This window comes from Perna viridis, chromosome 1 (assembly GCF_037379345.1).
Source record: "Perna viridis isolate PV_CMFRI_1.1 ecotype Kerala chromosome 1, ASM3737934v1, whole genome shotgun sequence".
In the NCBI taxonomy this organism is placed as follows: Eukaryota; Metazoa; Mollusca; class Bivalvia; order Mytilida; family Mytilidae; genus Perna; species Perna viridis.
In genome coordinates this window covers 60,979,250-61,002,939 of record NC_142445.1, presented here as the reverse complement: position 1 = coordinate 61,002,939, position 23,690 = coordinate 60,979,250, and the positions used below count along the sequence as shown (strand labels likewise).

Below are 23,690 nucleotides of genomic sequence, written 5' to 3'. Positions count from 1 at the left end.
GAAAATGCAAAAAAAAACTGTTTCAGGGGCCGTAACTCCTACATCAGCTGACCAATCACCTTGAAAATTATGGCATAGGTCCGTCTCATGATGCTGAGCAATATTACCCCGACAGAAATTTGCTAAAGGCAACGGTTTTTGAGTTATTTGCAAAAAAACTGCCATCTGACCCCTATGTTCTATTTTTAGTAACGGCGGCCATGTTTTTCATGAATTAACAATCCCAACGGTCATTTTGTGCAGAACACCCTAAAAAACAATTATGCCAAGTTTAAAACCTGTCAATCCAGTAGTTTCAGAGGAGAAGATTTTTTAAAATTTGTCCACGACAACGACGACGAACGCCAAGTGATGGCATAAGCTCACTTGGCCTTTGGCCAGGTGAGCTAAAAAATGTGATTTCATTATAACCATTGGTGACCATAAAAACACAATTGATGACAGAAAAATGGAGTGCTAACATTTTGACCACAAAAACTACAACCATGACTCATACAAATAAAGGAAAATTAAACAATAAATCAAAAAGATAGCCATGGATCAGTGAAGGCTGAATTCAATGGAAATACACTTCTTTATGCTTTTTTCTAATATACTGAGACACAATAAGAAACTAAGACACTCTATAAATGTATTTTACCATACAAAACTTTAGTTATTTTTATATTTGAAAAAATGCACAAAACAGGTGCACTTTTTCCAGAGGCATAAACATTTTGAGCAATATTTTAGTTTTGTAATGGTACATATTTTGCATTTCCCATTTAATCGAAAATCATAGGTGACATCACATGATGCCATTAGAGATCAGAGACATCAAGCTACATAAATATATCCATTATATGTTGATTAACTTCAAACTTACCACACAGAAATTAGAAGAATAAAAAAACCAAAAAAAATGTTGGAATTTGGCATCAATAAGGTATAGAAAGTGACAAAAACATTATAACAATGCTTCAGTTCTTTTTTTTTTTGTGACAATTTGATTTATAAATACAATGTTTAATGGTACCTGAAAATCATATTGGAATTGATGAGTGAGGATGTACAGGAGGTTATCTCAGCCCATCTACTGTTTCCGCTTTTTGTTTACAAAATCATAGTTAAAACATATAAGGGAGAATTAAAAATTTATTCTGAGCATGCATAGATAACAATATAAATATACACATATACTTTTTATGATTAATATTCAATCTAGAAGTTTTTAACCCCATCCCTTCAACAACAGAAAAACCTTATAAAGTTGAGGTAGTAGGTAAACAACCGTATGACAAGTTATTATGTACAGCTCTGCCTTAGAACCAGGCAGAAGTTTATGATTAGTGACTCAAGCATTTTTTAATCCCAGATGTTTTTGGATTAAAATCATTCAGTAGGCTTCATAAAAACTGTACTGGACAATAAGAGTGCAAATGTTAGTTTGCCACTGGACATTGTTAATACTTAAGTAGCAATCCAGCTAAGAATCATGCAAAATGTGATTCATGGTTGGAAAGCCAAAATATTTTTATTTTTGATATTTTGTTTAAAATGCTTAAGTAAACAGAAAATATTATGTGGCTTTTCATATAATCCATGTTCATATGAGATTTAAATTACATAGAATTGTACAATAGAATTCAATACTATGGGAGATAACTCTGTAATTGACACTAAAACACAATAGAAACTATTGGATTTCCCATGTGAATTACCTCCTAAGAGCATACAGATTGGAATGAATAACTATACATTTCATAAAACAGATCTATAATGCAACCTAATAACAAAAATGAAATTATATAGCCTTTTTTCAGGTGTATCACATATTAAAAAATTTGCATGATTCTTACAAAGACTGCTACTTAAAGTCAGGTTGCAATCTACTATAGAAAAGTATGGGAAAATTTCCCGCTGGAATTTTTACACTATAACCAGTCAAAAATTATTTCATGATATATAGCAGATACAAGGAAATGAACACAGTAAGAGTTGTTTTTAGGACATAACAAATGTATTTGAACTTTTTTGATTATCTAGAAACATGATGAATCACCCTCTGCCCGGTTTTCAAGCAGACAAATTATAGGTTTCTATGGAAAAAACAGTTCAAAGGTCATTAATCATGGATTTAAGAACACACATTCATCACATTTATACAGTATACCAGTATTTTCACCAAAATATTGTTTTCATTTTATAATAGTTACTTGTTTTGAATCCTGCGCCTCACTTGCAAAAGATAAATATTTATGTATTGATCATATGGGACTCTTCTAATCTATAACAAGAGGCTCCCAGGAGCCTGAATTTCCCACCTGGTTGAATTTTGCCTTTCAAAGGCAATAAATTTAACAAGAAATTGTCCAACAATTTTGAATCAAGAAGTCTTTGGTAGGGCTTATCATAAGGATCATTTCAACAAATGAAAATTTCTTTTGATCAATCATAGTTTTCAAGATACTGACTGAAAACTGTTAAAAAAAGTCATTTTCCCCCTTTCAAGGGCAATAACTCTTACAAGGAGTCATCTGACAACTTTTATCCCACAAAGACTTTATTAGTCCTAATAAGAAGGATCATTTCAGCTACTGAAATTTGGCTTAACATAACGGTTTTGGAGATATATGCGAAAAACTACTGTCTGACCCGTATGTTCTATTTTTAGTACATGTAATGCCAGCCATGTTTTTCCACAGATCAAAAATCCCCACACCAGTTCTATGCACAATACCCCAAGGAACGTTCGTACCAAGTCTGGTTCCAATTAGTCAAGTGGTGTCAGAAAAGAAGATATTTGAAAGAAATAACATTCAAAATAGCAAAAAAACGTCGAAAAAGGGCAATAACTCCAACATGGCTTAACATATCAAAATGAAAATTTGACCAGAGATAGACCTCATCATGCTGAACACTTAATCCCAAGAAACATTCATATCAAGTTTGGTTCCAATTGGTCAAGTGGTGTCAGAGAAGAGTTTTGAAAAATTGTTAACAACAACAATGATGATGGACGCCAAGTGATGGCAATAGCTCACATGGCCAATGTGAGCTAAAAAGTTTATAGTAGATTAAGGTGTATTGAAATTTTTATTAGCTACTGGTCACAGGAACCTTGCTAAATTTATTCCGTTTTTGCATGCTTGTACATAGAAAGGTACACAAAACAACAAAAAGTACAGATTCAAAACCCAGAATTATTTAGTCGCAAAAATAGTCTAATTTTAATTTGTTTTTAAAATATTTCAGAGCACTGGAGGATCCAAGGGCAAGGTTCCATGGGCTGGACCCACATTTTGTTGGAAATTTTTTGTTAATTTTGTGTAAAATTAGTATTAAAATGAGCAAAGATAAAAAGTACCCCACTTCTTAAAAATATTCTTTTAATTATCCCATACCTGCTAACCTTTAGAACATTTCATGTGTGATATTCTCCCAAGTGACATTGTTTTTACGTAAAAGCAATTTGTTTATGTAAAAATTCAATTATTTAGTATTCTTCACAGAACATAAAAGTAATCATAACCAAACCCCCCCCATCACCCCCCCCCCGACAAATCTTAAATTTTTATGAGGGAGATTCATTGGGGGAGACCCTCACAAATCATTGAAAAATTTAGTGCAAATATTAGCAAGGATAATTTGTACCCCAATTTCAAATAATTTTGTACGAGTTTCAAAACCTGATGTGGGAAGGTTAACAGGTATGCCATCTATTCACTGGTAAATGAAATTACGATCAATACATCCCAAGTGAATGAACCTGCAGTTATAATTAAAACATGCCATTACATTGTACTTGCCTTAAATTCAAGGTATTCTTTAAACTATGACAATAGAAAAGCTATGGCTGATTATTACTTTTCCATTTCTAACTAAATGATTCTTTGTACAGGAATATAATCTACATTTTAAATTTAACCCTTGGCAAATCTTATTTCATGCAAAGAAATTAACTGAATATCAAAAAGAGATGGAATGATCCAGTTTTAAATGCTTAGTCATAAAAGTACAAACCTGTCATACCCTCAAAAATTGAACAAGAAACATGAAATAGTTTGAGCAATATCCTAAATATAATATTTTAGCACCAAAATAGCACATTAAATGTCATCACCATTCAACCTTTCCAAATTTTTTTTAACATCAGGATTCATTTTTTTTCAAGTATTCTGGAAGTTTATTAGACGCACAACGAAATCCTAAATTTGATGCAGAACTGTCAGGAGTATTCTGACTTCTAGCTACACATCTATACCGGTAACAGTAGGACTGCAAAAACAAATAGAAAGAGAAATATTATCATTCACATAGGCACTTACATTGAATTATGAAAAAATATAAATTTATTTTTGCAACACTTTTTTTACAATAAAAATCACAAAATCAAAATGAAAAATTATTTGGAAATTACTGCACCATTTCTATAAACACAAATTTGTTGCAACCACAACAGTTAAAACCTTGAATTATAAAATTATGTAGGATCTCTCTCAATATCACAAAAATTTGAATCACATTTTCACCTGAAAGGACGAAAAATTACATGCACATAATATTTGATATTTGATTTTACAGTATGCTTCCACACCTGCACACTGTACTTTAAATGCTGGGTGACTCATTTAAAACTAAAGAAGATGTACATGTAATCAACAGAACCATGTGAAGTTTTCATAGTTAGCATGTAGAAGAGTAATCAGGGGAACCAAGATCATAGGAGAAATCAAAAGAATGTAATTCAGGGACAAAGACCAGACATGGAAAACAGACAATCACAACAAAGAACATAAAGTAACTAAAATAATACATATAAAGTAACTAAAGTAAATGAGGAACTCAGACTCCACTAAAAACTAGGAGCATGGACCAGGTGAACCGGGTAAAGTAGAAGTTTAGGAATAGTGTAATTTTACCTTATGACACAAAAAAGATCCTCCTTTCTTCACTTTATCTGTACCTTTGGATGGTCCTTTCTGCAAGACATTTTTCAAGTTCATTACTACAAAGGTTTTTAATGACCTAGACTGCCCTTTCAAATCTTGCAAGGACGGTAAAAGTTTGGTTGGCATTTGAAGTTCATTGCATGATTAATTCTTTAAATAATTCTAAATGATACTTTTATTACATGTTGATTAAATGGTCTAAATTCAGCAGAGTTCAACATAAATTCAATAACATAAGGGGGTCAAAATTTTGCTTAGATATTTTAACCCTAGAGCCAACATTTAGCAGGGACCAACATATCACATTACACTGGTACAGTTCTGGTAACTCTTTTAAAAGTTCTGCTTTTCAACTCTTTCTATATACTCAAAGTTTTTTTTCTTTGTTCTATGATGTTCTTTTGTGTGCTTTGTTGTTTTTCTTGTAACTGAGTGTAATTTTTTAAAATTTTTTAACAACAGGGCAATCCTAATTTTCTACCTATAAATGAGTGTTTAAGTAAATACATTTTTTTTACCAAAGAGGGAAAAAATTTTTTGTATGATATTGAACAAGTTGTGCTGCTTTGTCAAAGAAAAAATACTGGACAGTTACAAGAACGAGAGACTGAAGAAATCTTGAATCATTTATCAGGCTTAACACACCTAAAAACCAACAAGGACTAAAAACAGGAATAAAACTAGCCAAATTGTGATGGAAAAAAAGAAGAAAGTTTGGGTATGACATAACTGAAGATAGGAAACAACCTACAATTAACAAATCATCATGTCAAATTATATACCAAGTATAAAATCATTCTAGCTGTTTGTAGATATTCAGAAGTAATAGCAGATAGTATAACCATTCCTTTAAATGTCTGTGTTATGGTGTAACCTAACTTTTGTACTTACAAAATCTACAATTATAATTCAAGGTGATGAACCAAAACAATTCATATATTATGCTTTTATTGGGATTTAAAAAAAAAATTCTGACTGCATAAATAGAGACCAAGAAAAAAGTATTCAAAATCAGTTGAATGAAAAATTTAGTTATCACAGTATCAAACTGCTACATTCAAATGACTTTCTGTTGTAATATATTGTGATACATGATAGATGAAGAGGTATTGAAAAGCACATACTGGATTGTCTTTAAATTCAGGTGTATGCTGTGTTTCCCACCAATCTTGGGTCCACTCCCAAACATTTCCTATCATATTTTTTAACCCAAACTTATTTTGCTCAGGAAAATCTGTAACCTGTCATTAAAATATGAGATAACAGTTATTATAAAAAATAAACAGATGCACCAAAGCACATGATTAATCCCCATTTTTTCTACTATGTTTTAGTATCAATACCCTATAAAGAAAAATTAGCAAACAATGAAAAAGGGAAGAGAGCTTCTGACTATGTATCAAGTTGTACTTTTCTTTCAGGAAAACAGAAAAAAACATCAGTAGAGAAATAATTGCAACTAATTTCAATCCTGGTTAGAAATATATATTCTGTTAACCAACTAAATTAAAAAGACGTTGAGCAATCTAAAACAAAATATCCTCTGCTTCACTCAGACTTACTATATTTAACCCTGAAGTACCTCCCATAACAGACATTTCCAACAGTCATCATATTACTTCATGTACATCTAGTTATGATGCCTATATAACCTTCCTTTACAATTGTATTAACACTGCATGGTTAACATGTAGTCATTGTGGACATACAAAACTGTGTCAAATGAATGAGATACTCCTGATTAAAACGAATAGCTTTGAAAACCCAAGCAAATAAATTTATTATAGATTCACTTTATGCATGTACAACAGATATAAATATAGCCTACCGGTGAAGTGGTAATGTATCCATCATCTGCAGTATTTGTATTGGGAAAATCACCATGCCAAATATTCATCCAATGGTCGCCTCTTGGATTTTTATTATTACCCCATGGAAACAGTCTGTGAGTACAGGGTAGAAAGAAATCACTTACAAGTATATGCATATCCAATCATCCTATTTGCATAGTTCCAATTAAAATAATATTAGTGGTAGACTTCTTTTTTTTAAGGAAATCTAGTTGCAAATTCAATTATTAGGAACCAAAACATAAGGTAATCGTGAACTGTAATGTAAACTGCCTGTTATTGTGATAGGACAGTTGGTCAACATTCTTGATTAAATTATTGTCTTTGAGAAAGGGTGGTGAATGTGTTAAGACATAATGTGACTTAAGATGTTTTTATTACTCATTTTAATTACTGATTAAAGTTATATGTATTTAAGGGTTAAAACAATTATAAGGTAAGCACACATATAAATACAAAATAAAATGTCAATGTTGAAAACAGATCATAAAACAAATTATAACCACATACTTGTAAGTGTTACATCTACATATGGAATACTTGAATGAAGAAGTAAAAGTGATAACCATTAAGATGACGGGGGGGACATGAGGAAAAATGGTGTTGTAAACATTCATATACAATTAAGAGGGTATTACTAATAAAAAATGACAATGTAAAAGGGGAAAATAACCATATATAAATCAATAACCAGGTATGATGTAAGACATGAGCAGGGTGCTTGACCAATAAAGTTGTTTTACTTCTTGTTAGTATGTATAGGGAGACAGGGAATTGTTCAGAGAACTCCAGAAATGAGAGACTAAGACGAGACAGAGATTCAAGTTCATGAGGGTTGGACTCGTTTACTTTTATTTCTTTGTACATATTATTTTGGTTATTTTATGTTCTTTGTTGTGTGTGTCTGTTTTCCCTTTCCGGTCTTTGTCCCTGGAATGCATTCTTTTGATTTCCACTAGAATCTTGGTTCCCTTGATTACTCTTTAAGGTTCCACTATATAGATAGGTCACTGTAGATAACTTTATGACAATTTGTGGAAATAAAGCTATACTGAGACACTTAAACAAGCAAATCCAACAATTTTTTCCTGTAAAAAGTTTTTATTTTTCAAAACCTTACATTATGGCAATACATGAAAAAAGATAGATATTCTTTTCTATTTTGTCATGAAAATCTGTAGCCATAGTAACTTAATAAATTTAAATATATATCAGTTATCATAACAATTTTTGGGTGCCTTCCCAAAATTAATTGCCAAAAAACAGGTTTTCTAAAATATCAGGCACTTTGAAACAGCCCGAAAAAGTAAGCAGGCATGGTATTATTGTAAAAAAAAAAAAAAAAAAGTACTTTTTCTGCTCATTTGTAGGTGATTTCTATTCTTAAAGTTCATGCGAAATTTTGCATTTTTGAAAAAATAACCACTTAGTGCCGTGAGGACTTGAATCTCTCCAGATAGCTTAAAGCATACATTTCACACCTCTTAACTACACAAGTATTGCATCTATTTATGTAAGAATGCTCTACTACCCACAATGAATATTTCCACTAAGTTTCACCTATTATTTTTAAGTTTAACATAATTAGACCGGGTCAGTTTTGTGTATGAAACAGTGCACCTCAATCCCATCTGTATAGTGCAACCAAACATCTTCCAATAAACATAGCTCCATCCCCCTGAATTCAAAGTATGTCTTTTTACAATATTAAATAGATTTAACCAGTAACAGGCATGGGAGGTTTGATTAGCCATAAAATCTTGTTTAACCAACAACATCACTTTGAAATGTCTGTACCAAATCAGGAACAGAGTAGCTTACTGTGAAAGTACTATTATTCATGGGATACCAATTTTCGTGGTTTTCGTTGGTGAGCCAGACTACGAAATTGATATATTATCAAGGATTTCTTAAATTCTTTAATGGTGAGTCACTCCTGTATATTAAAAATGTAAGAAATAATATCACACTTTGGAAGTCCAAAGAATGATTACCATTGTTATCTGGTTGATATCCATGTGCTACCTTAAACTAATTTACAAGACATTATTAACATCAACTGTGCACGATATTCAGAAGAGAATTTTTTCTTCAGCAAGACAGCAGACAATGCATACAGTAGACATAACCCTACATGTTAGAATGCAGCATATCTTACTTGTGGCTTCAGAAAAGTACAGTATTGACTGATTTATGATTTGTGATACTGATGAACATGTACGGAATTTCATTTTTATTTGTTTATAATATTGTTTACAATAATCATTGCATCATCATAGTAAAACATACTTTCATTGACCTTCAAAAGAAGGGGATCCCCACGCTGATAATTGGTGCACGCTTATTTCAAACAGACCCTATAATTTTTTGTATCAAGTCAGTTTGCCAATCCAATCATTATCAGCAAGTACACATCAAAGGAATTTTGTGCAAATTACCGATTACATTTAATACCTCCCTCCCCAGTTTATGATAATGAAATATAGATTAGTGGTTTAGATTATTTTGCTAGTTAGATCATAAAAATTCAGATAAAAATAATAAAAGACCCATTCTAGATAAAAATGTTTAAGATTTTCAAAATGTTAGGTTCTAGTGAGCATGTTAAATTCTATATTTATAAGATGATGTCCAATAAATGTCATACAACATATCATCTGATACATCTCCCCTGGGATATTCAGATGCAGATGTTTTTTGTCATGTTAGAACAGAAATAATTTATTGTAGGTATTTACACTCAGCCTTTATATTTGTACTTTATATAATTATATTAAGACACATGAGTACTGCGCCATTTTCCCCCATGAATTATTTCTTAATTATACCATAAAGAAAGGAGAAAACTTTTTAATCAAGAATTGGCTGATGGGCATTGGTTTCTCCCATAAAATCTACAGAAAACTGGGAAAAAGTAACTGTCGTTAACCTTTTGCAGAAATATAATCACTGTCCAGTGATTTAATGTCACAACCACTTTAAATCACTTGCTTAGAATGGTAGAAATAATCTAAACCACTTTCACAAGGATGTTTCCTTAAATGAATACGTTGTATATTAATTTACATAGAACTGCCTTACCTATTTGTTTTTCCACCTCGACATGCATACTCCCATTCAGCTTCTGTTGGAAGCCTTTTACCAGCCCACTTACAATAGTCAACAGCATCATTCCAAGACACATGAACTGCAGGATGGTCCATTCTGAAACAAAATAACTGCACTGTAACTAGGAAATTGTAATGGTAGTTTTGTTTTGTTGATTAAATATGTAAACATGTTTTATTTCAACCAAATTTTACTAGGCATGTGAAAACAGCATAGATTTTTAAGTACTCCATCGTGTAAGCCCCTTCACCCTTGTGTCCAACAAGAAAAAGAAAGGAATTCTGAATATTTTTTGGGACTGGCAAGGTCCTTTTAAAGGACTGTTGAACTAATTATGACACAATCTAACTGAAATCATACACTACAGCTCATATACCTTCCAATGCATTAAGAAACAGTTACAGACCACATTACCAGTCTAATTTGTGAATAAAATAGGCATTTTCCAAGAGATATTGTTCTTAAATTTGTTAATTTAATGGGAGATGAATGTATGGTTTTCTCCAATATCCAGAATCATTTAGTTACATGAAATTTTGGCATGCCTAGATTGAAAAAGCATCAGATGGTTGTGGGTTTTTCTATAAATCACTTTTACCATTGCCAGTGTCTGAATTTTATATTGATTAGTACTTATTTACTTGTTTTTATTGGACTGTACAGACTCTCAGACATTAAAGGGAAAGCACTACTGAAGTAAACAAAATTATAATAACAGGCAGTACCTATCTACAATATTAGAGTCTAGGCCCTCGGGATGTCTCCAGTCAGCACCATCTACTGGTACCCACCAAGGAGCAGCTGCAACCTTCCAAGGCAACAGAAAAAAGCATATGGTTCAGCTGTTGGTATAATAAGTTAACACATAACATTATAGGATAAATTTGCAAATTCCATGAATTAATATGACACGAAGCAAAACAAACCATCTTCATATATAGGAAGACCATAAAGGAATAGTATGGTCCATGTTTACAAAACTGGAAGACCTTGATTTTGCACATGATATTGTCCTATGATCATCAAGGCATGATCATGTGCAGGAATAGACAAACTCAGCTACTCTGCAAGTCAAGCTGGACTCCCAACTCAGATGGTGGGAAAATTTTACACAGAAACTGTAACGCGAATAGACATTAAAGAGAAAGCACTACAGAAGAAGACAAAATTACAATGACAAACATTACCCATCTACAACATGAGAGTCTAGGCCCTCAGGATGTCTTCAGTTTGCACCACCTACTGGTACCAAAAAGGAGCAAAAAGATATTTAAGAATTGCTTTTCCTAGATAAGCTATGCTATGACTTGGATAATATACATTTGGAGCTAATCTTTTGTCCAAGGTGGGTTAGATTTTAACAGCCAGCGCAACAGTGGAGAAAAATACATACAAACATCCTATTTTCCCAAACTTTTATAACAGGTCTTATTCATTTCTTTTATTTAGATAAAAACTTAGAAAAGACTCAAGACTATCAGAAAAAATGAAGTGATTTTAACTGAAACTTTATCTTTAACTATATTTGTTCATTTGTTTGGTTAAAGGAAATGTTAAATTTTCTCCATAACGAGAGTTCCTTTTTTAATACTTCTTGGACAAGACTTTTTGGGGAACCTTTATTAAGATACATCTCAAAATCGTAGGGCTCACACCACTTCAGGGTGTTTGCTTTTAATCATATATCATATCTACACAAAATTCTCTACCTGTTTTTCTATTTTCTTCAATGTTTCTTCACTGACATGTTTATCCAAAACAAAGGAATTGCCAAATTTTTCTGCCTGAAAGAAGAAAAACAATATGCAACATGTCTATATCAAATCCATAAAACATATACAAAACTTAAAAAGAAACACATAATAGTATTTTCATTTGTGGATATCATCTGTGGTTTGTGGAAATTTTGTCAGGTTAATGAATATTTGACTTTTTTTGGTTTTGAAAAAGATAGGATATAAAGTAGGTCATCAGATTCACAAAAATGAAAGTTTGTGTACAGGAAATACAATATTTATATAAAAAAAACAAGTACATTACATAAACACTATATTTTTTTTTTAAAAATTAGCTTTTTTTTCAAACATACATTCATATACATGTACATTACATGTTTGAGTACAGGAAATACAATATTTATATAAAAAAAAACCCAAAAAAACAAACTACACTTGCATAAGCACTATATTTTTAAAAAATGAGCATATTTTTTGTCAAACATACATTCATATACATGTACATTACATTTATCTTACTTATTCAGTTGTCTATAACTTGAACTCGTGGATCATTATGGTGTATCCATCAGCTACATGAAAACTGATTTATTCAACGGGCCATAGTTTTCCTTCCCTCGTTTGTCTACCCCGGACTTGACTTTTTATGAGCAACTCGGCGGGTGTTTCTAGAAAAGCTGAGGACGCTTACCCTACCAGTGCACCTGGTCCATGCTCCCAGTTTTTAGTGGAGTCTGAGTTGCTCATTTACTTTTGTTACTTTGTATGTATGATTTTAGTTACTTTATGTTCTTTGTTGTGTATGTCTGTTTTCCAGGTCTGGTCTTTGTCCCTGGATTACATTCTTTTGATTACCGCTATAACCTTGGTTCCCTTGATTACTCTTAAAGAAATCTATCATAATGGCTAATACAGTATCACCGGTACATTGACAATGTATATGTACTCCTTAGTACAATTCAAAATGCAATTTCTTCATTCTGTAATATTGGTACAGTTTTAAAAAACTTCATTTAATCTACATAGTTAAAAACTAGAAGCTTAAAAAAATCATACTACTTTAAAAAGTAATCAAGACAATTTCTGCATACACAAATCATTAAAGACACAGGAACTTCAAATATAATTACATGTAATATATGCTGTATAAAGCAGTGACAGGGAACCCAAATCTAAGAGCTTTATACAGCATTTATTAATTCAAGCCCTTAAAGCAATAAAAAAAAGTCTTATTTCCTGCTACCAGCAAGAAAAAAATGGGCAGGTACAAATGTATATTGTAGGGAAATAATTTTATTTTTTCAAAATCTTTTAATGGGGAAATGATCTAGACTTTAACAGTACTTGAAACAAAATGGCCACAAAATGTTTAGGGTAGACACAAATAAATAGGGTAGGTAGAGTAGCAGGAAACAGACATATTTTCTTGTTTGCCTATTATGGATAGGATAAATATCTTACACTTCTGAAATAAAAAATCAAGACTACTTGAGTCATGCTTCAGGGCACATTTTGTCATTTTCGTTTGAAAAAATTGACAAAGATATAGCAAATATTGTCCTAGCATCCCCCTTTTTTTCTGAGGAACCCCAGCTGGCATCCATTCTTTTCAAAGTGCCTGGATCCATCCCGGTAAAAAAAATATAAATTACAGTGGTGGATCCAGGGGGACATTAAGATTATAGAATCCACCATTATTGGGAAAAATTTCAAGCAAAATTTATTAAAATATTTGTAGAATCCCCTTCAATAAACTGTTTCTACCTCTGTTTTGTAATGAGTGTCTTGAATGAATTTTTGAAATTCCCTGTTGCTGACTTCATGCTTGTCGAGATAAAAAGAGGAAACTTTTACTGATCTTTCAGGTCCTTCACCGTCTGCTACAAAGACTGGATCATTGGTTCCCATATGGAATGTTCCACCCTCGATAAAAACCATTTCATTTGTCCTTTTGTTCAAAGATTTTTCGTCCTCTGGGAGTTCATTTTGTAGAACTTTAACATCATTATCCACGTTTGCGTTAAGTTTTTCGCTGTATTTGGATTTGTCACGACTGGTTGAACAACCGCATGATTTCCCTTCTATTTTTCCATCAGTGTCTGATTCCGTAGAACACTTTTCCACAAGATATACTGGAGTAAAGCACAAACTGAACATTAGAAACAAATGCTTTGCCATCTCCTCTGCACGATATCACGTTTTCTACCTTCACATTGAAAACTATAATTAATCGATTCTGAGTACGTTCGCCGAAAATCCTGTTCGCCCTTTTTCTTTTTCGTCCACACGTCCTATATAATTTCAAGGTATATGGTAAGATTTAGGTAATATCTAGTAAATATTACTAATTGGTTCGTGAAAAAAAAATGCGACAAGAAATAGAAATACATACATATATATGTGGTCTAGGGCGCTGGACTTTGTGCAGGCGGTATTGCCATAGATGTCACAGCGGTACGAATTCGAGTCCCGCGGAGGGAACGACCAAAAATTTGCATATATTCGAGCAAAGTTAATAAAATCTCAAACATAATAGATGATAGGAACAATTCGTAACCAGGGATACATATTAAATATTTTTCTGTATTAAATAACATGCAATGCTCGTAACATGCACAATCTATATAAAGTATTTCCCGTAAAGTAAACTAACTTGGTAATTATGAATTATGCAAATGTTCGAATCAAAGTTTAGAGCTTTCTATTCAGAATATAGACGTTCTAGTCTCAATATACTAAAATCCAATCTATAAATTACCTCTCTTAATCATGAACTTATAAACAAAAATGAATTTAACAATGGGATTTTTAGAAAACTACATGAAAGACGGCGATGTTACTCCTCCGCCCTATATGTGGCTAACTACTGGACAACGAATATTGTCCAATTCGATTTAAATACCAGTGAAGTGCGAGTGCTCATGCAGTTAGTTTAGCGCGAAAGCCCACACCGTTAAATATAGTTTGTCCATAAATTAAAGTCTGTTTCTTCAAACTGTCCCGTCGAAACAGTCAACATGATAAAGTGTACACTATAGGAGGTAAACATTACAATCCACTTAAGCCATATTTGGAAACACTTATCATCCAGTGATGTCGGAGATAACAACCGATCGTAATGTTCCGGGTGAACGGACTCAGCAACCCAAACAAGTCATACAAACCGATATATTTTTTTCATTATGTTACCAAAGCTAAAGATTTTTATGACAAAATATAAATGATTATCTACCATCTACCCTTTTTCATGGATCCCCATAATGTAAGGCAGTGGCGGATCCAGGGGGGGGGCATGATCCTCACCATTGATCCTGTCAAGAATTTTTTTGCCCCCCCCCCCCTACCTAAAACTCTGGATCCGCCATACTCCAGCAATGCTAGAGGTTGTCTGGCAAGCTATTTTCTGACTTGGTGCCATGGAGGAACGAAATTCCAATCTCTTACGTTGTGGGAGTAGTTCCGCGACAGTAAGGATTTGAAAAATAATATACTTATTACAAGAAAAAAATGTTGGACTGCTTGTTTAAGGGTCTCAACAGGCTTTATTTCCACAAATTGTCATAAAATTATCTGTAGTGACTTATCTATAGAGTGGAACAATACTAACTATGAGCAGTGACGTAGCTCACCGTTTTTCATTGTGACGCCCTACGTCGCAACGATTGTTCGTGAGTTGAACCCTCCAGCAACGGAAGCAATGGCGGAATATTTACGTCAAAATTTTCTGAAGATTCATTTCGCTAAAGTTGCACCAATCGAGCTTAGCTCTGGTATTCATTATGAAAAGGCGGCCTCCATTAAGCCTGTGCGGTGTCCGGTTCAGATATTTCTTGCAAAGAAGGGTTACCAGATGACATCACTTCAGTAAGTTATTTACAGGACTGAACTTCTAACCTCTGGAAGTAGCTTGCTGCAGATGTTGGTACCAACGAGCGACCAGAGATATGATATAATATCAAACTCAATCATATTCATGTACTATGAATTATTTTTCCTCTGATACGTCAATTCAGCACCTTAACTTTAAGATAAAGGTCCTCAAATCTGACCCTATCATTACACTGGGTGATCTAAAAATCATTCCAGTCTTATGTACGTATATGAATCCATCGATAATGCATCGGCGGTTACTCCGACCCCTTGACTGCAACAAATTCGCATTAACGTTGTAGTATATTTATATTATAACTTTAATTTATACCTTCATTGGGCAAGGTCAACACGTGCATTTATTTTAAGCATGTTAATGTTGTAAGTACCAGTCCATATAAAATGCAAACTGCCTATGGTAGAGTCAATTGCTCCCACTATCATGTATGCAGCCCGACTAGTATGTAAGTACGTGTAACGGTGTTTAAATGCTAGTTGTGCTGCATGTTTGTTAATGGGAGCAAGCCTCTGTGATTCATGGTGTAAAAATCGATGCTAAATTTTCATGTTGCCACAGTCTTTTCTGTATTCAGATCTGTATTACTAATATATATTCATCTTCCACTAAAATCAACCAAATCAAGAACATTAACTTTTGCAAAATTCCGATTACATACACAATCTGTATTTTTTTTATCTCGCAAGTGCAACAATCAAATGAAAAAGTGGTCAGTATATTACTATTTCTGTATGAGCAATGCACATAATTTTGGTGGGATTTTGATATGCATGATTCCCCCCCCCAAGTCTGATTTCAATATAGACAGCTATTTAAGTTGATATGTCTCTACTTGAAGGTTTTTGACATGCATGATTCGCCCCCTATCTGATTTCAATATAGACAGCTATTTAACTTGATATGTCTCTATTTAAGTTGGTATGTCTCTATTCAAGTTGCTGTGTCTCTATTTAAGTTGATACTTAAGTTAACTTAAATAGATATATATCAACTTAAATAGGGTCATCCCTATTTAAGTTGATATATCTCTATTTAAGTTGGTATGTTTCTATTTAAGTTGATATGTCTCTATTTAAGTTGATATGTTTCTATTTAAGTTGATATGTCTCTATTTAAGTTAATATGTCTCTACTTGAAGGTTTTTGACAACAGTTCCACCCACAGTGTCTGAACTGAACTTAAAGCCAAGAGAAAAGGAACTTACAACATCAACGAATGGCGAGCTAGCTCAGTATAAAATGTCTGATACAAGGTAATCTGAATTAAGGGAGCGAGCATTTAATTTAAGGGGGGCAACGATCAGACTTGAAATAAAAAGGCAGGACGATGATGTATGGTTTAAAAAATCCAGGATGAACAATTGAGTAAAATAAAAAAGGCAGGATGCAGTTGGAAGGAAAAAATCAGGCTCTAGTTTTACAAAAAGTCGGTTCAGAAATTATACTGAAAAAAAAACGGGGCACAGGATTTGATTCTAGCCTCCATAGAAATCAAATGGTTATTCCACAACACGAAAACTTTCAATGTACTTAACATAGAAAAAAAACTTGCACCGTACACACTTATCTTACTGAGTTTTCAATGAACAGAAAATACCAACGAGACAACATTTTATAAGGTGATATGTTACGAATCGGAACATTCTTGTTTGTGACAGAGTGTCACGTTATCTAGTACTTGAAGATTTATGTCAAACTGATAATAATAGATCATTCTTTGCCAATCGACATTTTTACATTCCACCAAACCATGAACTTAGACGTCTTGTGTTCAATTTACTTTCAATAACACTATGACAGAGTAATAAGTATTATATAAGTGACAACAAGATACTTACACATAGTATCCTGACGATACCAACCATTTTTTTTATTCTGAGGGGAGCCTGGAATTCGATCGGTTAAGATTTTTTTTTTCAAAATTTTTTTTTTATATTTCTGCAGCAACCGAAATCAATATTTTTATTTGAAAATCTGCCTTGTTAAGTAACAGGGAAATAAAGGATCATTTTTTTTCAGTGGATGAATGGAAATTCGCTAATAAATGGTTGGTGTCTTACAACTGATTATGCAGACAGACAGTGTTAGATAATTAACAAATAAACAAAAAGAAACAACAATTTAATTGTATTCTAGGTCCGTAGAGAATATATCAGATTTGTGTTCTGGTGATTTTAACACTAGCTGCGTGGATGAAATAAAGAAAGAACTCGAAAAGGGAAGAAAGAAGAAACATTTAAAGAAGATGTTAGAAAAGGTGAAATACAATGCCATTCACCCAGAGTAGTCATAAATCTATATTTCTTATTACAGAAGATTTCAATGGAATCCATTAAATAAACTAAAACACAGATCACGTTTTTTTTTCTCCATTAGATGAAAAAAAAACTAGGCACATCTTTCCGTTGGTGCTGAAAAGAGTCGGCCACACGAGTGAACATTGCGCATACAATTCTTCAGTAAAACATAAATTGCCTCCTGCCCGTCCTTGTGCCAGCGCTTTCTATTCAATCGTGCTTTCCTTAGTGCGGTTTTAAGCAATATCTATACACATCCGTAATTTTCAAACGTTTACACGATTGGGGTTTGAAATACTGTCAGTTGAACGAATTAACAAGGGTCTCATTGGAGGTTAAAGGATGTGTAATTCGACATGTAATCTAGGAATTATGCAACATAGCATTTCTTATTTCAAGTGAAACCAGCTTCAGTGTTCTGTATATACAATGGATGCCATTGTAGACCAAAAAGTACCAGAACACAAAGCGTCATAAATTTTGGTTCAGGAGCTGCAGTATATAGTCTATATTTCCCTGACATGTTTGAACAATATAAACAGCGCAGATTTTCTTGAACATTTCGACGGAATAACAAGTTTTAAATGATCAACTCGATATGATACTATGACTATTTTGAAGGTATATTTACTAAAGACTTTCCATATTGTTTGGTTAACCCATGATTTGTGTATACACAGTAAATAATTAAGGGGTTGCTAAACTAAAAAACTGGCTTTTTTTGGCTTCGTGAATAAACACACCTCCAATAGACATTTAGAAAACGCTTTATCTACTGATCCAATTAAAATAGACACGTAGAAAATTTTCTCCAGTGCAAGTTATGGAACAAATTGAACAAAAATGGGATAATGGTTGATGAATAAAAACACTGTATAAGCAGCTGTTTAAGCGTTTACCTATTTATCAAATATTTTATACGTTAGTTTTACAGGTTTGAACACCGTGATCTAGTCCTTGGTACTCTTACTACACTAATACATTGGTTACCAATGTTTGCAGTGTCGAAAGTATTCCAGTAAATCTTAGCTCTGATTTTACACAACCAGAACAACGATTCAAGTGAAGTGGACAAATGATTATAAAATCTTTGAATGGCCATTAATAAGTCTTCAATTTCTTAGTATATTCTTAAAATAACTGCTTGACGATCGCTTCAGTTTACTGTTGGGATTAGTGTAAAGAAACTGTATGGTGTGATAAAAATGTTTGTAAGGAATTACAACAACAGCGGTCAAAATTCATAACAAAGTCATCTGAATTGGATAGATGAAGGTTTTCAATTACTTGATATTATGCCACACTTGAATTGTTATACACGAGCATTATCTGGCACAGGAACAAAAATAAACAGTTCCAACGGGAAACGTCTTCTTTGAGGAATTTAATTATTAACGTATATCGAACTCTTTTATTGTGCTTTCCTGGGAACAGAGGCTCTGGTGGGTATTTCAGACTTTGAATTATTAATATCTTTAAATTATACGTGGTGTAAATGTAATAAAGAAAGTAGGAAACTGTCAATTAGATTTAGGTTCCGTCTGAATATGATATTTACTCTGTAATTTACAATAAGTCCGAATTTATGTGAGAGAGAAGACAGTCATTTTTAAAATTTATAATGATTATGCAAAAAAACATTTTGAAGTTATGACTGAACGTTATCAGGCAAAACTCACAAAAATATTTAACAATTGAGTATAGCATAGTATTATAAAATTGCGTTTTACGAGCCAATAATGTATAAGCTTTAAGAAATTTGGTTAATCGAAAATTTAAATGGTATACTCGAACTATAATTATATGGCAAAGATTTTAAGTTTTGGCATTGAATGGGAAAATATTTTTTTAATTAATCGATAATCTACTTACCAAGCTTTTATTAAAGGCACCGAAAGCACAGTACCTTTATAATGAGTTCTGTCGAATAACAATTCCCCCATTCAAATATGTCTGCTACATGTAATTCTCCTAACAAATGGGACCTCAGGGGGCTAAAATACAATATTGTTAATTTCACTACTATTATTAAGTAGCCGACCTGTAAATAAATAATAATGCCCTGACGAAAGCAAGCAACGCGAGAAAGAAGTACAATTATCTAATAGTTTTGCCAGTTAATCCGACTGACCAAGATGGCTTAGGAATAAAATGTTATTGTCAGGAAGCATTATGTTCAAAGTTTAATCGTATTTAAAGTCACACACTTTAATCGCTTTGTACTCTTCTGTTTATTTGAAAGCGATTTTTGACTTGGCATGTCAATAAAATGCATGTAATTACCACACAGAATACCGATAGATTCAGAGCTGGGAATCATTTTACAAGAGACCGTGTCGAGGAAGGACATGGCTCGGATTTGGATTCAGATTATGAAGAAGCCTCTTTTGAAGAGGATATAAACGATCTTACCCACCATTTCTTGTTGGAAAGTGACGAGCATGTTTGTTGCAAAGACACGTGCGGAAGAGTCATTTTAAACGTCAGTGGGTTACGTTTTGAAACTCAAATGAGAACATTGAAACGACTACCTGAAACACTTTTAGGAAACGACGAGAAAAGACAAAAATTTTGGGACCCTAAACGCGGAGAATATTTCTTTGACCGCCATCGCCCTAGTTTTCCCGCCATTTTGTTCTTTTACCAGAGTGGAGGAAGATTAGTTAGACCAATCGAAGTCCCAACCGATGTATTTTTGGGCGAAATTCAGTTTTTTGAAATGGGCAAGTCTGTGATTAATTCATACATGAAGTCGGAAGGCTTCTTGTCAGACAATGAAGTCCGCACCTATCCAAAGACTGAATTTAAAAAGAAGATTTGGGAATTTCTGGAATACCCAGAAACGTCGTTAGCTGCAAAAATATTTGCTGCAACAAGTGTTTTGTTTATTGTGTTGTCAACGGTTTCGTTTTGCGTAGAGACTTTGCCGCTGTATAAAAATGTTGGATGCATCAACGTGACCTACTTTGACCCTGGTGGAATAAGAAGACATAAAGTAGTGCCAAATTTTAGACATCCGCTTGCTGTGATTGAATCTGTGGTCATAGCGTTTTTCGTTGTTGAACTTATCTTACGGTTTATATTTTGTCCTTCACGGATAGTTTTTGCAAAGAACCTTATTAACTGGATTGATATTGCCGCTATTCTACCCTATTTCGTTTATCTGTTTATGTATGCGGCAACTGGTGAATGCAACAGTGAACAGGATACAATGGCCGTCTTGAGGGTTCTTCGTGTAACGAGAATATTAAAACTTAGTAAACATTCTGAGGGTCTTCGAATCCTTGGTAAGACACTGAAGACAAGCATGAAAGAGTTGTTTATGTTTGTTTTATTTCTAGGTATCGGGGTGATAATATTTTCTGGGGCAATGTTTTATGCTGAAGAGTCGATAGAAAATACTCAGTTCACAAGCATTCCAGCAACATTTTGGTGGGCTGTGGTTTCCATGACAACAGTAGGTTATGGGGATATGTACCCGGAAGGGGCTATTGGGAAGCTAATCGGAAGTATGACTGTCCTTACAGGACTATTGACAATTGCGCTTCCGGTTCCTGTAATCGTTACAAATTTTAATAATTTTTATAGAGCATCTTCTGCAAAAAATAGAGGTGACATATAAAATTGGCTACCTGCAATCAATTATTGATAAACTGAAACTATCTATGCAACAAACATCGAATTCGTTTAGGATTTGATTGTAATGTGTATGCAAGTCATATTATATTATCTTTCTTAATATTTGCCAGATGACCAAAGAGATGCGTCGGTTTTTACATATATATATGTATATATAATAATTCATGTATCGCAATACATTTAAACAGTATGCTTTGAATGTCTTATTATGATGTTATTGCGTTCCTTTTGATATATATACCCATTTTTAGACCAACAACGGACAAAATATTTTGCATTGGGCAGTTGTTCATTAATGTGCGTTTGTTGGCATCGTTGAGCATCCATCGCAACCTTGTCCCTGCAGTTGGTCTAAGTTGAAACCACATTTTCGAAGCCTGTCTATAAAATGCAATTTGAAATTGTCTCGGCGTTTGTGCTAAGTAGTTCAAGAAAACCACAAGTCTTCCGTCACTTGAATTGCTATATTTTCCGCGCAAATATACCGGACGCAGAGGTAGAATTGTTTGTCACACTCAACTGTCCTTATACTAGAAAATCAACATGATCTTTCTTTTTTCCAGTTCACAACAATGAATAGACTGATCTTGCGTGCGCAGAAAATTATATTTACCGTTAGAGTCTTCCACATCAATATTTCGTCAAATCTTGCTTGCAAGTGAATTTTAAGTACATAAAATTCCTCTTACGACAGAGCTTAGTACATGTTTCCTCTATAGGCTTTATTTCTTTTACTTAAATGATGGTAATAACTGTTACAGAAACCAAAGCAGGACGCTTTCGCTTTAGATAGCCCTGGTAATACTTGACTGATGGATTTTTCCAAAATTACGCACAGACAAGAAATCATCCCTCATTAAAATTTCGCTTTAAGCCTACGTTTTCGAGCGTTCTCTTTTATTCCCAATTGCATTTTCTTATCACGGGAAAACGTCTGCACGTAGTTAAGATTTTGTGTTTCATATCTCGGTTCTTTGAATGCGATGCATGGAACGCCAACAGCCCCCACCCTTTAGATACAGCAGAGTATCTTAACCAGGGATAATTTTCCATGATCTGTAATAGCGACGATCTTGAGATTTTTTTATATTCTTGAAATAAGATGGTATAACGAGAATAGGTATGGTGTATATGTTTAAAAGACATCAACCCCATCGGAATGAAAATGTCAGCCCAAGGCCACGTATTGGTCTTCAATGAACGACGAAAAAGTCTTCATACCAGAGGACAGACTGCAGCTGACCTCAAAACATCATTATACAGACAGCGAAGGAGTTGCCCCTATTTACTCAAGTAACATAAAAAAACTAAAGGTGAAAACGAAACAAGACATACAAAGGCCAGAAAGTTGGCTGAGACAGCTGCCTCATCAGCCTCAATGGAATTTAGAGCACTGGTTATGTGAAAAATAACATTCTTCTACTCTTTTTTGATATTGCTAGTATGTTAATGTATACACTTACTCAAGGTTCAATAACTAGAGAAAAGATCATAAAATTCCATAAGCTTTTAGGTAGTGAAAACTCGCTGTTCAGAAAATTTCTTAAATTCAATCACATAATATTCTATATACACCATAAAAACTGTTATACCTCCTTGTCATCTGTTTTATCCTCCGAAGATATCGAATAGGATGTTTAAAAAAGGCAGAGAGCGCTTTTATAAATGCGCATGGTACATCAAGTTCTAGACTCCAATTTTTTTTAAGAGCTTGCTGAACGTTTTCTATTTTTCGTTCTGTTTTCTGTTGCAAGATTATATTAGAGAAACAGGTATCGTTTCTTTGAATTATTGTAACCTCAAAACCCTCAGAAGCGGAGAAATTGTTTCACCAAGGAAAAGATAAAGCTTCAATATGGACAGAAACGTCCCCTTGATATTGAGTCGCAAGTAAAGGAAAGACGTTATGTTTTACATTAAAAAAGCTTACACCTTATTTCGAGTTTTTCGGAGTTGATGAAAAAAATTACCGAATCGTGACTTAATCGTTGAAAACACATTATACAAACAAGCAACGCTATTTCGTTTTATGGATAAGAAGTAGTGTTGTTTGTTTGTTTGTTTGGTTTTTTTTTTGTATATTTTTTTCTCGTTTCCTTATTTATTTTTTATGCTTTGTTTTGTTTTCATTTTGTTCAAATTCGTTACCTCTTCAATAACGTACCTGCCATCGTTCGGTCAGCGCTTACTGATTTAAAAAAAGAAAATGTGAGAGCTCAGACCACTGCCTTTAAATATCTG

General features: G+C 33.4%; 3 protein-coding genes across 3 annotated transcripts; 2 read left to right on the top strand and 1 right to left on the bottom strand.

Moving 5' to 3' along the window:
* Positions 1-1,116: 1,116 nt before the first annotated feature.
* On the bottom strand, positions 1,117-13,916 carry LOC148629685 (formylglycine-generating enzyme-like). Its single transcript, XM_088555304.1, has 8 exons — positions 13,390-13,916; positions 11,599-11,673; positions 10,615-10,697; positions 9,863-9,985; positions 6,760-6,874; positions 6,056-6,172; positions 4,902-4,961; positions 1,117-4,257 (listed from the first exon to the last, which is right to left on the bottom strand). Exons 1-8 carry the CDS (start codon positions 13,801-13,803, stop codon positions 4,132-4,134), a joined length of 1,113 nt encoding a protein of 370 aa, XP_088411430.1. The 5' UTR covers positions 13,804-13,916; the 3' UTR covers positions 1,117-4,131.
* A 1,365-nt stretch (positions 13,917-15,281) lies between these two features.
* On the top strand, positions 15,282-17,864 carry LOC148629684 (uncharacterized). Its single transcript, XM_088555276.1, has 3 exons — positions 15,282-15,489; positions 16,653-16,766; positions 17,650-17,864. The coding sequence occupies exons 1-3, from the start codon at positions 15,323-15,325 to the stop codon at positions 17,798-17,800; spliced, it is 432 nt and encodes a 143-aa protein (XP_088411402.1). The 5' UTR covers positions 15,282-15,322; the 3' UTR covers positions 17,801-17,864.
* Positions 17,865-18,006: 142 nt separating this feature from the next.
* On the top strand, positions 18,007-21,496 carry LOC148629683 (potassium voltage-gated channel subfamily A member 1-like). Its single transcript, XM_088555267.1, has one exon. The coding sequence runs from the start codon at positions 20,080-20,082 to the stop codon at positions 21,430-21,432; it is 1,353 nt and encodes a 450-aa protein (XP_088411393.1). The 5' UTR covers positions 18,007-20,079; the 3' UTR covers positions 21,433-21,496.
* The last annotated feature ends 2,194 nt before the right edge of the window (positions 21,497-23,690 follow it).